Source organism: Mirounga leonina, unplaced genomic scaffold (assembly GCF_011800145.1).
Source record: "Mirounga leonina isolate KUSES-001 unplaced genomic scaffold, KU_Mleo_1.0 Mir_165, whole genome shotgun sequence".
Taxonomy (NCBI): Eukaryota; Metazoa; Chordata; class Mammalia; order Carnivora; family Phocidae; genus Mirounga; species Mirounga leonina.
This window is the reverse complement of record NW_023270415.1, coordinates 81,976,766-81,992,596: the sequence shown is the minus strand read 5'-3', so window position 1 is coordinate 81,992,596 and position 15,831 is coordinate 81,976,766. Positions and strand designations below refer to the sequence as shown.

General features: G+C 52.8%; 1 protein-coding gene across 1 annotated transcript in view; it reads right to left on the bottom strand.

Moving 5' to 3' along the window:
* Positions 1 to 156: 156 nt before the first annotated feature.
* SPATC1 (spermatogenesis and centriole associated 1) overlaps positions 157 to 15,831 on the bottom strand; it is a 20,640-nt gene continuing 4,965 nt past the window's right edge. Inside the window, exons 2-5 of the mRNA XM_035012136.1 lie at positions 8,593 to 9,219; positions 7,946 to 8,485; positions 7,686 to 7,825; positions 157 to 486 (exon numbers count right to left, since the gene is read on the bottom strand). Of these exons, the coding sequence (XP_034868027.1) occupies positions 157 to 486; positions 7,686 to 7,825; positions 7,946 to 8,485; positions 8,593 to 9,219 (1,637 nt within the window). The remainder of the gene's footprint in view (positions 487 to 7,685; positions 7,826 to 7,945; positions 8,486 to 8,592; positions 9,220 to 15,831) is intronic.

Here is a 15,831-nt window from a genome sequence, read left to right as displayed (position 1 = left end):
AGGATCGAAGGGGTGCAGGGGAGTGAGGAGCTGGCCAGCCACCCCGGAGGTGCGCACCACCGAGCCCGGGCCCAGAGGCCAGCGTCTGTGGGAAGCTTTAATGGCTTTGCACCCGGCGGGGCGCGGGGCGGGGCGGACCCGGGCCGCCCAGCGGGGTCACCAGATGAACATGGGCTTGCCGTCGTCGTGCGCCAGCTGGCTGAGACAGGAGAGTAGCAGCAGCGCGTCCGAGAGCATGCTGGGGTGCACATTCTCCACCAGCACGCGCTGCAGGAAGTCCATGGTGTAGGAGCCGCCTTCCGAGGCAGCCAGCTCCGGCCTCTCTCGCAGGATGCCGTGGGCATTCACCAGCTGCTCGGTCAGTGCCGGGTGCACCCGCCCGTTGTAGCCCAGGCTTTGTAGCCGGTTCATGATGCTCACGTAGCGCTGTGTGAGTGTCTGGCACAGCTCCTCATCCAGCTTGTGGTCGCGGGGGTTCAGGGAGGCCTGAGGGGAGAGTGGCCGTCAGGGTGTCTGCGCCCTGCACTGGTACAAAGCCAGGAGAGGGGCGAATGTGGCCGAGGGCCGTGGCCGTGGGTGGGCGCAGGTGTCCTGGACGTCCTGGGGGAGAGGCTCCAAGGGGTCTAGGGTAGGGGAACCTAGTGGGTTGAGCTGGAGGGGGGAGTTCCCCAGACCCCATCCCTGTCACCTGCTCCACCCACCGGCAGGGAATTTGGACCGAGCTGAGGCTCTGAAATGCTGACAGGGAGTGTGGCTGGGAGTCTGGAAGTGAAAGAAAGAGGAGGGGGTCCCTGATGGCCATGGGGGTGCCTGGCCCATACCACTCAGGGCCTTTCCCAGGTGCCCTCCTGGCTCCCTGCCCTGAGACCTCCACCTCCTCTCCAGGTCCCTTCTCTGCCACCCTGTGCTGCATCCTCAGCACCCACCACTTGCACCCCTCCTTCCGAAAGGCCCTGTCCTCCCCTCAGGCTGAACTGACCACCCCAGGCCCTGAGCCAAGCACCCTTGGTCTCAGCACTGGGGGTCCTGCTGCCCCTCTGGTGACCCCTCCTGGTACCTGGACCTGGGGACTGGCAGCAACCGGGTGAGTGTCCACCCACTTCTTCAGGCTGTGCCCCCCAACCAGGCAGTGACTGCGTTCCGCAGCATCCGCTCCTGCCATTTCCTCTTGGGCATGTGACCTGTACATTCACTCAGGGCCCCCTGTTCAGAAGGACCCACACCCAGCTAATGCTCTGCTGTACAAGGAGCTCTTGCCGAACAAGGAGCCCTGTATTTTCATTTGCATGGAGTCCTGCAAATGATGTAGCTGTCACAGGTGCAGCTGTGCCCAGACCCACGGATTGACAGGTCGGAAGTAGTTGGAGGGGGTCTCTCCCTGCCTGAGCCCTCCTGCACTTCCCACTGCCCCACCCCTTGGGGCCAGGGCCTGATCTGGTCCTGCTCCCCTGCTTCCAACCATTCCCTGGATGCCCACCAGGCTGCTTCCTAAGCTGCTAGAACAAGCTGCTTAGTCTCACCTTCTCCAGGAAAATCCTCTGTCCTCTCTTCTGGTCATGTGAACAGAACACTGGACTCACGGCTGGGCTCAGCTAAAGTGAGCCTGACCTCTGGCAGATGCACCCAGAGGCCAATGCTCAGCACTTCAGGTGAACAGTCAACACTAAAACAAGCCTGTCTCCTTGATTCTAGGCTCCTCTTGGCCCCTAAGCCTTCTCCCTCCATTTGCCTGTTCCCGTGCCCCCTGTCAGCCAGACTGCAGGAGCTCAGCCAGCATTTGTGGGTAAGCAGGTGAACCTTCATGCTGCTGAATGGCAGAGCGCAGCAGGTGGATAGCTTTAAGCGTCGGCCCCCCGTGGGGATGTCAGGACCCATCGTCTGCTCACTCTGGGGCTGGGGCTGAGCTGCTGTGTGCCACACTGGGTGAATGGAGCTCCAGACAGGAGCAGAAGTCCTCCAGGGGGCACACTGCACCCACCCTGCCAGGGTGCTGGGAGAGGAATGTGGGTGCATTTACACTAAGAGACAAGGCCAGGCCCGCCCCAAAGAGGTGACCCTTGAGAGTGGAGGGACAGGCGAGGGGATTGAGTGGGGAAGAGCAGGAAGGCACCCCACTGAAGCCAGGGAGCCATGGGCATGAGTCCCTACCACACCTTCCAGGCACTGAGAAGCAGGCAGGGCTGAGCAGAGAGCATGGCGGAGGGTTCTGTCCTAAAGGGTCAGAGACTTCTGGTCCATTGGCATTGTGGTTCTAAAAGATCATGCTGACCATATAAGGGGGTGGATAGAAGCGGGAAGAGAGGGTGAGGGTTCCGTGCGTCCATCCCACAGATGTCCTCAGCCCTCCCCTGCGTGCGGCACTGTAGCAGGTGATGGGATTCAAGTGTGAGCAAAGCCCTCTGGGTTTACAGTGATGACAAGACTGAGCAGGAGGAGTGCTTTGAGTGCTGCCATGGGGAGCAACCAGGTGGCCTGGGGGGGGCATTCTGGAGGGGAGAGGATGGCAGGGCTGACATCTGAAGGATGAGAACAACAGGAGCAAAGGAACTTCCAGGACAAGGAACAGCATGCATGGCATGGAAGGTGCCAGGAGGCACAGTGCAGAGCAAGGGGCCCACACGGAGAGCCGATTTCAATGGCTGCTTCTGTCATCATACTGGGTCTGAGCCTCAGTTTCCCTGCTATGATATGAAGGAAACCAGACCGCCTGACAGCTGTTTTGGAAGTTGAAAGGAAATGTCTCTAGGGGGTGCTAAGTACAACATCTGTGCTGGTCTGCACCACCACAAGGGGCCACCATTTCCACAGGACACATCAATGGGCTCTCACATTGAGCAGAATTGTGTTCCAAAGGAATAGAGGAGAGAGGGGCTTTTCCAGGATGTTGGAGTTGGCCAGAGTATAGGTGTGTGGGGGTGGGGTGTGGGGGGGGAGACAGCAAGGCCAACTCAGTGCCTAGCTCCCACCCTCAAACTCTCCTGCCCCTCATAGCATGTATCACCCCCTAAACCTCTAGCACAAATATTTATTGAAGGCCTCCGGGGAATGGGTGAGCTCCCCGAGGCAGAGACTGTCTATTTGGTATGAACGTGGCATGCACTGAATGCCCCATAATAGGAGTGAATAGATGGAGGGGAAGCGTAGCTGTGGACCAGTAAAGTGGCAGCAGTTTGGTCCAGGGGTAGGCGACTGTAGATGCAGATGTGTACATGGGAAACGTCTGTAGAGGGAGAATCAGCAGGGGACCCTGTGTTGGATCAGCTGTGGAGGAGAGAACAGGTGTGACCAAATATGCACGCACCTCCAAGAGAGGGAGCACAGGTGCGCACCACCCCGTCTTTCCATCCTGGAACACCCACGACATTGGCCACGTGTTCAGTGATAGGGAAAGGGCAGCAAATATGACAATCGGTGTGGTTCAGCCCTCGTTCTTAGAGCACAGGGCAAGTGCGTTAGACATCGAACTAGAGAGACAGCTGAAGGCCCCTCCGATGATGGAGACTGGAGATGCACCTAACGGATTCGGGGGTTAGAGAGGAACTCCAACGCAGTTTGTGAAATATGTGGACCTGGACAGCTCCCCGCCCACCTCGGGGGCGCAGCCCGAGCGCCGCGGGGAGCCGGGCGGGGGCGGGGGCGGACGCTCGGGGGCGCTGCCGCATTTCCGCGCCGGCGCGCAAACAGCAGAGCCCTCTCCCTCTGCCACGATCCACCCCGGCTGGGATTCCTGACGCACCGCTGGTTAAACATTTTGCGTATCTCCCCGACCTGAGGGGACTTCCTTGCCCCAAACGTACTTACCAACAAAAGACACGTAAAGTAAAACAGCTTAAGTGCTCAGCCCAAGAAAGAGAAATAAAGCCAATCTAAAGCAAGCAGAAGGAAGGACATGAGCAGAAAGGAGGAAACAGTATCCTAAGGCCCCAAAAAATCCTAAGGCTCAACAGAAGTGCTCAGACAGACCAGATGGAGGATAGGCCCGGCACTCAGCCTTCCTCCGCGCGGGCAGCTCGGGGCGGAGACCGCACTCCCGCCCTCCTGCCGCGAGGCCTGACGTCACTAAGCTCCAGCCAATAAGGTGAGAGTGAGGCTGTGAGCTCCGCCCCTGGCCCAAGTCCCGGACTTCCGACCCGCAAGCTGCTAGGGCTTGGGCCGCAGGGTCCGACGGCCCGATGGGGAAAGACACCTGGTGGCCGTTCTGTCACAGGAGCAGGGCCTGTTCTCTAAAGATGTAGCGAAGCTGCAGAAGTCATGATTAGCCGCAAACAGCGTCTCAGGGCACTAAAACCACCAGGGATGCAGGGTGGTTTACGGTCTGTATCTCGAGATGTTAAGAGAACAGGGAGGGAGGGAAAACTCATGTGATCTTTTCAATGAAAGAGAAAAAACATTCTAAAAAAAAAAATCGGTATTTCTTCATGGTTCAGACTCCCCGCTCCCCCCAACTCTCCATAAACGAGGACGAGGAAGAACTTCTTAACCTGATGTGGCAGATGCTGAAGCGGGTCATCTGGCTTCTGTTCTAGTGCCTCTTTCCCGAAGCCGAAAGCCTTTTCGACTCCCCCTGTGGCTTCTGCCCAGGTGGAAGCAGATGCCTGGGGGCCAGGTGCCCCCGGGTTTTCGGCAGAGTGCAGTGGCTGTGACCCCGTACCGACTTCTGTGGCCAGTTTTGTGTCGTCGCCTAAACATTTATAAGAAATCTCTTTCTGTTTACACCAGCTAGCGTGGTTTCTGTTATCTGCAGCCAAAAGCTGGGGCTTGAAGATCTGGCAAAAAGCATGGAACACACATCATACTTAACGCAGACTTGAAGTGTGTATTCCTAGTCGAGTCAGAAACAGGATGAGGTTGCCCTATTGTCTGCTTCTGTTAAATAGTATACAATACGATTGTCTACATAGTAAAGCCAAGATGATATACAGGCTATTGGCACGGTAGCTGGAAACAAACCGTTAGGCAAAACCCAAAACCATTGTCGGCAGGCCAGTGAGTGAGGCCCCAGAGAGCGCCAGGGGCACCGGGACCCAGCTGGACACACCACCAGGTACCACCCTCTTACTGGTGTGGCTGGACTCCTGGTCTGCCATGACTGGGAGCGAACGGCAGGCTGAGAGCACCCCCGCTCCCCAGCAGAAGGCCTTTGCAACTGGGTAAAAGAAGTGACAGGTTGGGGCATTGGGACAACTTTTAGTTGAGCTTAAAAGATGGCATGGGTAACTGTGAACTTTTCAAAAAGATGGCCAGATTCATTGAAAATAGTCAATGAGTTCTCCTTGCAATGGGGCTCTATTAAAGCTTTTCAGTGATCAACCTATATGGCATTCACGAAGGCAATGAGCCAGATTTGGACACCAGGTTTGAGCAGGTTTAGTGGGTCTGGATAGAATTGAGGGATTCTAGCAACAACCAAGGATGGGGTTCAACATGCAGAAAAACAAGATGTTCTGAGGAAGGGAAACAGAAATTTGGGCAAAGTAGAATTGGATGCTGATAGGAACCAGCAAATGGGCCAGCAAAGCAGGCAGGATGGATGGCCTTAAGAGCAGGATGAATCTTTATGTTCCTCAGGTGGAACCAGACATCATCAACCTGCAGTGGGCTCTCCAGAGGGCAAGCCAGGCGGTGTTTGCCCAGCCCCAAAGGCAACTTCTGTGCAGGTGGGCTGCAGTGGGGCCGCTTCTTGGGAGCCTGGGCGGCAAGTGTATGGCCCCTGGCAGCAGTGGTCATTGCTGAATGGGCCCAGTGGCTCTGGAAATGGTGATGGTGGCCATGGGGCAGAATGAGCAGATGAGTGTTTGGGGAAAGCCACAGCCCCCTCCCCACCCCCCCAGGCTGCCAAGATGGCGGCCAAGGCACTGGCCAAGGGGGTGCCGAGCTCCTTGACTTCCTCAAGACGCCAGAAAAATTTGCCCTACATGCATCCCGCTCTCACCTTCCTGCCTTTTGTCCAAGAGTTGCCATTTAATGCCGTGACTTACATTCTGTAGCATAGACGCTAACCCTCAGGGCAAGTGAAGAGGAGCCGGAATCAGCGGACTTGGACGGCCAGCATCAGTGGTTGACGGGTCTTTATCACCTTCTAACGGGCATTCTCAAACAGTAGGAAACCTCTTTTACCGCTTAATATCTAATTTCTGTGTGGGCAGCTAGACTTGTGCTTATAATTAACTGTAATCTCTGCCAGTTGGATATCAGACGTAACATTTTAGAGGCCTAATATTGTGCTTCCACTGTGTTGTTTGCCGGTTTTTAAAGAGCCACGGCCAATGTGCTCTTGTGACACAGCGGTGGTGGCCGAGGTCCCCGGATGTGAGTCAAGGATCGTCAGACCAAACGTGACCACGGTGGGCCTGCAGCATGAGCAACAGAAACGGCAGGTGCATAGGAACAACCAACATTGTGAAGATGGGAAACTTCCCTGACAATGCAAAACTACACATTTGAACTAGGTTTTTCCTGGAGCTTGACGGATGATCCTAAAAGTCAGAGTGAGGAGTGAACGGTCCAGAGGAGCAGAAAGAGTCTGGAAGAAGAGAGGTGCCCAGGCTCTGTCACCATCCCGTGCAGAGGACACCGTGGGCTGGGGAGGGTCAGGGGGCAGTCCCAACAGCCCACACACGTGGGCCCAGGAGGGAGGACCGAGGCAGGGCTGGACAGCACCCCTTTGCCCTCTACCGCTCTAGCCTTCAGTGAGACATGAGAAGTACAAGCAATAAAGGAAAAGTGGATCATTCTGACCACATTAAAATTAAAAACCCAACCAAAGGACACCCTAAGCAAAGGAAAAGGCAAGCTCAAACCTGGATACAAACGAGCCCACTCTAATAGAAGTTATTCCTGCGGATCACACACCAGGTCTATAATCTATAGATAAAGAGGCCTGAGAGAAAGTGGCCGGGAGCACTGAAGGCTATTTCCCAAAGAAGGCCCAGATGGCCCACCTCCCCCACCCCGAGGCATGGGGTCCCACCCAGAGTTGGCACATTGGTGGGGGACGGGCACACATGCCATCATTCTGGACAGCTGCTTCTGGGTATCCAGCCAAGCACAGCCCATATCCCATGACTGCACCCCACCCCTCCATTGCTTTGGAGAGTTTCCCACGCATGGTGGCAAGGTAGACACGCCCAAGCACCTTTGGGAAGCACTGTCCTCTGTGTCCCTCAATGGAAGCAAGCTCAGTGAATGGCATGCTAAGAATATACTGGAATGAGCCTGGGCCTGAGGCCCCTGGCCATGAGGCCGCCAGCTGGTCAGAGGTTCTGGGACCTGCCTCCCCTTTGCCTGCCTCCCCAGTGACCCTTGAGGGTACCAACGGGGTGGGGAAAGCATCAGCTCTGCTAGTCTGGGGAGGGCCCCTGGGAGTGAGGGCTGGCCATATGGAGACCATTGCAGTGGCAAAGGAGAGTGCAGGCCTGACCATGCTCAGGACCCTCCCCTGCCCTGTCCTCTGGGGAAGCCATGTGGCTAAGGCCACAGGCTCCTGATGCCAGATGCCCTGGACACCCCCTGGCCACTTGGACTGAACACCGTGCTTCCTCCATCCTAGGGGGTCCTCGGATTCTGATGTGCTTGGCCAGGCTGGAGGGCAGGGTCCCCCAGCAGCTCCTCCAAGGCCAGCATGCTTCCCATCCCTGACAGGTGGAAGGGGCAGACCCTCTGAGTGGGAGATGGGCGCCACACACCTGGATGATCTTCTCTGGAATGTTGGAGACAGTGAAGCCGTAGAGACGCACGCGCTCAGGAAAGATGCTGGACAGGATCCTGCGGTCCAGCTGGAAGGCAATCTCCCCCACCAGCCTCTCCCAGACTACCTGCTTTGACTCTGGGGAAAGCAAGGGGTGGAAGGAGTGGTCAGTGGTCATGGTCAGCAGCCCAGGCTAGTGCCAGGGAGGTCCACAAGGGCATCAGGGGAGACCCCCCGTGTTGACCTTGTGTCACTGACCTCGGGGGCTCTCAGGGAACTTGCTGGTCTTTCGGTGGGCTAGCTTCCGTTCCAACTCTAGGATGCTTTTCCGAGATGTCTCTGCGCCACGTGGACCTCGGGTGTCGTTGACTGTAGCCGGGGAGGATGAGGTTCGGGGCGGGGAGTGGGGGTTTCGTGGAGGGGAGTGGGGGGTGGGCGAGGGCTGGGTGGGGGAGTGGTGTGGCCGGGTGGGAGACTGGGGGGGGCACTGGACAATGTGGGTGGTGCTCGAGGGGGTGTAGTTGGTGGTAGCTTGGGGGGCGGGAGTAGGGATAGGGACGAGGACTGTGGCAGTTGGAGAGACAGGTGGGGTGGTGGGGACAGATACAGGAACTGCTTGTCCCTTAGGGGCACTGGGCTGGGTCTGGGCGTCTGAGCTGCTGTAGGAAAAGGTGGTAATGGGGCCAGGCGTGCCCCTAGTCCCGATAGGGGTGGAGGCCTGGATGGGTGAGCCCACAAATGTCATGCTGAAGGGCTCCAGGTCCTGGGTCGGCTGGGGATGCTCAGTGGAGATTGGGACTAGTGACATGGTGGGGCAGAAAGGAGAGAAGTAGGATCAGAGCAGGACCAAGGACTGGCCTGGTGGTGGGGAGGGGGGCTGTTGTCCCTCCCCCTGAGCCAGTTACCTTTGGTGGTGGTGGCAGGCCCTGCTCCAGCTGAGGGATGGGGTCTGGAGGGGCATCCTCGGAGCGGCTCTGACAGCCGCACCCTCGGGGCCTCCGACAGCACCAGATTGCTCATGGGGTTGGCCAGAAGGTTCTGAGAAACACCTAGAGGAGCAGCCATGGAGGTGAGCAGAGGGCTGCTCAGAGAGACGGCCACTGTGCCTGTCATAGGGGCCATCAGGGGGCTGCTTGGAGTCAGGGGGCCAGTTGAGGGCAGACCCAGGGAGCTGGTCAGTGTGCCCCCCGGGGACACTGCCATGGGGCCAGTCAGGTGGCTGCTCAGGGGGCCAGTTGAAGGCAGACCCAGGGAGCTGGTCAGTGTGCCCCCCGGGGACACTGCCATGGGGCCAGTCAGGTGGCTGCTCAGGGGGCTGGTCAGGAGGCTGGTGAGCGGGATGCTCTGTGACATGGACCCTGGTCCAGGGAGCAGTGTGTTGAGGGGGCCCATCAGGGGGTTCATGATGGCGCCTGCTGCGGGGCTGGGCTGTGGGCTGTTCAGCATGTCGGCCAGGGGCGCCAGAGTCATAATCCCCATTTCATCCAGGATAGGCTCATTTGTGGCTGCCGGGGACGGGGGCAGGAAGACACCTGGGGGGGACACAGAAAAAGCACTGAGACCCCAGGCAGGCCCATCGAGGAAGGGGCCTAGGCCAGGGTGCTTGTCTGCCTCTGATGAGCTGACCAGCTCTGAGCCTCATCTCTTAGTGGGCCAGACAATGGCTCTCTACCTTAGGGGGGTTCTGGGGGGCGCCTCCACAGATCCCCCATGAGGGTCTGGCCTCTTGTCTCTCCATCTGCTCCTCCAGGCTCACTTCTCTGAACACCTGTCCCCGAGTCATAGGGACCTTCCACAGCTGCCCACCCCTCAGATGTGCCCGCTGCTCTGAGCGGCTGACGCCCCACCGAGGAGCGTCTTCTGGCGGCTGGTCCCCCAGGTTGCCAAGTTGACCCATCCATTCCCTGGTAGGGAGCAGTGGGTCCCGGCCTCCTGCCCACTGTTGTTGTGGGGCTAGCCTCCCCAGGTGGGGGGCCCTCAGGGAGGCCAGGGCTAGAATAGGCACAGCATCTCTGGGAAGAGTAAATGCGGGTTCAGGAGGGTGGGTTGGCCCAGACATGCGGCTTCACACTCCTGGATCCCTGTGTCGGGGCCTGAGAGCCCATTTCTCTTGGGTTCCTGAGGACAGTGCCCTTGAATGACCACTGTTGTGGGCGAGAAGACCCCTAGGGCCGCAGAAGCTGGGGGGAGGGTGCGGGGAAGGTTTTGATTGAAAACTGCCACCCCTGTTGTTGTTCTAAAAGCCATACATGCTCACTGCAGAGAAAGAACGGAGCTACAGAAAAGTGAATGTAAGATTAGAAACCTCTAGTCCTCTCACCGCACTGTTCGTCACAATACAAAGCTCCGTGTTGCCTTGACGACTTTCTCCACACGTTTTATCAACCAGGGGTCGACGAACCTATTCTGTTAAGGGTTGCTGGTACACATTTCCAGTTTTGCAGGCCGTGTCTGGTCTCTGTTGTAACAACTCAGCCCAGCCGCTGTGCGGGCAAAGCGGCCGCAGACAACACGGAAACAAATGTGGATCCATAGCAACCAAACTTCATTCACAGACGCTCGTATTTGAATTTCGTGTACTTTTGGCATGTCTGGAAATAGTATTCTTTTGATTTTCTTTCAACCATTAAAAATGTGAAATGCGTTCTTAGCTCCAGGGCCACGGACCAACAGGTGGCAGCCTTGTCTGTCCTCCTTGTCCTATGTCCTCCCCGTCTTCTTGCTGGATGGCCTCCGGCCACCCTTCTCTGAGAACAGCACTCATCGTGGCTGCCGGGCTCGGGCTCGGGCGCGTGCTGCGGTTCATTGAGCCTCTTCCAATCCTTGGGCATGCAAATTGATTCCAGTTTTCCCAGTGACAAATAAATTCTACTACATAAGCCTTTTTAATAGGTTTTTAATTTTAATTCCAGTGTAGTTAACATACACCGCAGTATTAGTTTCAGGGGTACAATATAGTGAGTCAACACTTGCACATATCACCTGGTGCTCCTCAGGACAAGTGCACTCCTTAACCCTAATCCCCATCACCTGTTCCCCCCTCCCCCTGCACTGGCGACCATCAGTGTGTTCTCTAGGGTTAAGATTCTGTTTCCCGGTTTGCCTCTCTTTCTCTTTCTTCTTTTCTTTTCTTCTTTTCTTTCCTTTCCTTTCCTTTTCTTCCTTCCTTCCTTTTTCCATTTGCTTGTTTCTTAAATTCCACATGTGAGTGAAATCATATGGTATCTTTCTCTGACTTATTTCGCTTAGCATAATACTTTCTAATTCCATCCACATCATTGTAAATGGCAAGATTTCTTTTTTTTTTTATGCCTGAGTAATATTCCACTGTGTGTGTGTGTGTGTGTGTTGCATCTTCTTTATCTGTTCATCTATCGATGGACACTTGGGCTGCTTCCATATCTTCGCTATTGTAGATAATGTTGTTATAAACATAGGAGGGGCATGTATCCCTTTGAATTAGTGTGTTTGTATTCTTTGGGGTAAATACCTAGGAGTACAGTTGCTGGGTCATAGGGTAGTTCTATTTTTAACTTTTTGAGGAACCTTCACACTGTTTTCCAGAGTGGCTGCACCAGCTTGCATTCCCACCAACAGTGTAGGAGGGTTCCCCTTTCTCCGCATCCTCGCCAACATCTGTTGTTTCCTGTGTTGTTGATTTTAGCCATTCTGACTGGTATGAGGTGATATCTTGTCATGGTTCTGATTTGTATTTCCCTGAAGATGAGTGATGTTGACCATGATACCTACGAAAATCTTTATTATTGATTCTTCCCCCTGAAAACAGACATTCTAGTGGTCCTTAATGCACACTGCTAAATCTACCTTCTGTAAGACCCCTCAGAAACATTCTGACATTCCTTTGGAAGTTCCTGGGCTTGTTGCTTAAATCTATGCCCCTGGAACACTCTACAGAATGTGTGGCAAGGTGTCCTGAAACTTTACTTTTTCAGATTTTATTTATTTATTTGAGACAGACAGAGTGAGTGAGAGCACGAGCTGGGTGGGGGGCAGAGGAAGAAGCAGGCTCCCTGCTGAGCAGGGAGCTGGACATTGTGCTTGATTGATCCCAGGATCCCGAGATCATGACCCGAGCTGAAGGCAGATGCTTAATCGACTGAGCCACCCAGGTGCCCCAAGAAAATGACAAACACTTTTGAAAGAAATTAAAGAAGACCTAAATAAATGGAAAAGCATCCCATGGGGAGCAATACTCCCCAAGTTCACCTGCAGATTCTATGCAATCTGTCAGAATCCAAACTGACTTCTTTGTAGGACTGACAAGCCGGTCCTAAAATTCACAAGGAATTGCAAGGACCCAGAATGGCTGAAGCCACATTTTAAAAGAGAGAAGGCATTATTACAGGTGCCACTTAGCCACCCTGCACTTCTCCCTTTTACACTACCTAAGCAAAAAAGAGACAGAGAGGGAAGAAAGCAAGGGAGAAAGGAAAAAGTTGGAGGACTCAGTTTCAGATTTCAAAAGTTACTACAAAGCTACAGTAATCAGGATTACGTGGCACTGGCATAGTGAGGGACATATAGATCGATGGAATAGAATAGGGAGTCCAGAAATAAACCCATGTATCTGTGCTCTGATTTTCAACAAGGGGCCAAGACAATTCACTGGGGGAAAGAATAATCTTTTCAAAAAATGGTGATGGGTCTACTGGAATCCACATGTAAAAGAATGAAGTTGGATGCCTACCTCACACCATATACAAAAGTTAAATGGATCAAAGGCCTAAATGTAAGAACTAAAACTATAAAATTCGTAGAAGAAAACACAGGGGTAAATTTCCAGGACCCTGGATTTGGCCATGTATTCTTTTTTTTTTTTTTTTAAAGATTTTATTTATTTATTTGAGAGAGAGAGAATGAGAGACAGAGAGCATGAGAGGGAGGAGGGTCAGAGGGAGAAGCAGACTCCCCACTAAGCAGGGAGCCCCATGCGGGACTCGATCCCGGGACTCCAGGATCATGACCTGAGCCGAAGGCAGTCGCTTAACCAACTGAACCACCCAGGCACCCTGGCCATGTATTCTTAGATGTGGCCCCCAAACTGTGAACAGCAAAAGAAACAATAGATGAGATGGATTTCATCAAAATTAAAAGCTTCTGTGTTTCAAAAGACAAAAGAAAAGACAACCCATGGAATGGGAGAAAGTATTTGCGACTCATACATTTGATAAGGGACCTGTACTCAGAATTCCTAAAGAACTCTTACAACTCAATAATAAAAAAATAAGTTGCCCAACTTTAAAACGGGCAAAGGGCGTGAACAGACATTCTCAAAGATGATATACAAATGGACAATTAGCACAGAAAAGATGCTCAGCATTATTATGCATCAGGGAAATGCAAATCAGAACCACTTCACCCTCACTGGGATGGCTATAATTAAAAAATCAGATAATAAGTATGGGTAAGGATATGGAGAAATTGGAACACTCCTACATTGCTGGTGGGAATGAAAAATAGTGCAGCCACCTTGGGAAACAATCTGACAGTTCCTCAAACAGTTACACATACATTTACCATATGACCCAGCAATTCTACTCTTAGATATATACCCACAAGAAATGGAAACATAAATCCACCCAAGAACTCGTATATGGTTGTTTATAGCTGTGTTATTCATAATGGCCCAAAAGAGGAAACAACCCAAAAGTCCATCAACTGATGAATGGATAAAATGTTGTGTATCCATTAATGACATATTATTCATCCATGAAACAACAACAAAAACCTAATACCGACTGGAAGTACTGGTTCGCTCTATAGCATGGATGAACCTTGAAAACACTGTGCTAGGTGAAAGAAACCAGACACAAAAGCCACATACTTATGATTCCATTTAAAAGAAATATCCAGAATAGGCAAATCCATAAAAACAGAAAGTAGATAAATGGTTGCTGAGAGTTGTAGAGGAATAGGAGCATCATAGCTAAAGAGTTTCTTTCTGGGGTGATGAACGTGTTCTAAAACTGTGGTGATTTTTGTAAAAACCTGTGAGTATATGAAAAACTATTGAATCACACACTTTAAATAGGTGAATTGTATGGTGTGTGAATTATATCTCAATAAAGTTATTTTAAAAAGGATTCATTGGGGTCATATGCATTTAGGTTTCCAGGAAAAACATTCATGGTTCAGGGGCCAACTAAATGCACCCACAGAGCATGGAGGAGTGTGTGTCCCCTGCTCAGTGCCAAGACACAGTCTTCATAGAGTTTGCAGTCCATCAGGGTCACCAATGAGAATCTCAGGAGCCACCTGGTAGAAATATCTGGCTGCGAGATGGGGAAATGAGTTTGGGGAGCACCAGTAATACTTAAGCCATGACATGAGGTGTGAACAGGAATGTTCTACCAGGGGTCCGCAGCCAGCCTGTTTAACAAATTTCAGTCTCAAATACCATCTGATTTCACTCATATGTGGAATTTAAGAAACAAATGAGCAAAGGGGAAAAAAAGAAAAAGAGAAAGAGAAAGGCAAACCAAGAAACAGACTGTTAAGAATAGAGAACACCCTGATGGTGACCAGAGGGTGGGGTGGAGTGGGGGGCGGAATGGGTTACATAGAGGATGGGGATTAAGGAGTGCACCTGTTGTGATGAGCACACGGGATTGAATGGAAGTTTTGAATCACTATGCTGTACACCTAAGATTAATATGACGCCGTATGTTAACTGAAATCTAAATAACAACTCAACTAGACATTTCAGTCCCATAACTTTGTGTTCTAATGCAAAGTATACATGTGATGGTTTAATCTTTTTATAATTTGCATTTAATTGATTGATTTTTTCAAGGTTTTATTTATTTGACAGAGAGAAAGACAGCCAGAGAGGGAACACAAGCAGGGGGAGGGGAGAAGGAGAAGCAGGCTTCCCACGGAGCAGGGAGCCTGATGCGGGGCTAGATCCCAGGACCCTGGGATCATGACCTGAGCCAAAGGCAGACGCTTAACGACTGAGCCACCCAGGCGCCCCTGATTGATTTTTTTCTTAAGATTTTACTTATTTATTTATTTGACAGAGAGAGACACAGCGAGAGAGGGGACACAAGCAGGGGGAGCGGCAGGCAGAGGGAGAGGGAGAAGCAGGCTTCCAGCCGAGCAGGGAGCCCAATGCGGGGCTGATCCCAGGACCCGAGCCGAAGCAGACGCTTAATGACTAAGCCACCCAGGTGCCCCTAATTGATTTATTTTTTTAAAAGATTTTATTTATTTATTTATTGGAGAGAGAGAGTGCGCACCATGCACCCATGCAGGGAGGAGCAGAGGGAAAGAATCTCACGGGGACTCCTCCCTGAGCAGAGCCCCACACAGATCCCACTTCCAGAGATCATGACCTGAGCAGAAACCAAGAGTCTGAGGCTTAACTGCCTGAGCCACCCAGGGGCCTGATTGATTTTTTTAAAAAAGACTTTATTTGTAATCTCTACATCCAACATGGGGCTTAAGCCCACAACCTCCAGATCAGTCATGTGCTCCACCACTGAGCCAGCCACCAGCCCCTGCATCTTTTTATAATTTATATTTAATTGATTTAGATTTGTAAGTTGAAATCTTCTCAGGTTTAGATACAGTATTAGAACCTTAAAGAGAGCTTTAGATTCACTGCCTTTATATTTATTTTACATGTAACAATTATTTAGGGTCCAGGAAGATGTGTTACATGGGACAATTAAAGTTAGACAAGCAAATGTCTTAGATTTACAAATGCACTTTACAATGTTTTTTTTAAGACTTATTTATTTATTAGAGAGAGCAAGAATGAGAGAGAGAGAGAGAGTACATGAGAGGGGGCAGGGTCAGAGGGAGAAGCAGGCTCCCCGCCGAGCAGGGAGCCCGATGCGGGACTCGATCCCGGGACTCCAGGATCGTGACCTGAGCCGAAGGCAGCCGCTTAACCAACTGAGCCACCCGGCCCCCCCCACTTTACAATGTTTTAAACTGCTTTACTGAACTTCTGACCACCCCCAACCTGCACCTCCCAGCGGCAGTCCCTGCTTCGCGCCGCCGCCCCACTGCGGTCCCGGGCTGGTGGTGGTGGTGGTGGGGGGTGTCCAGCGCCAGGCCCCTCCCAGGCCTCCCGCCCACCGCCGCGGCCCTCCGCCTCGGGCCCCGCCCCCGGCCCG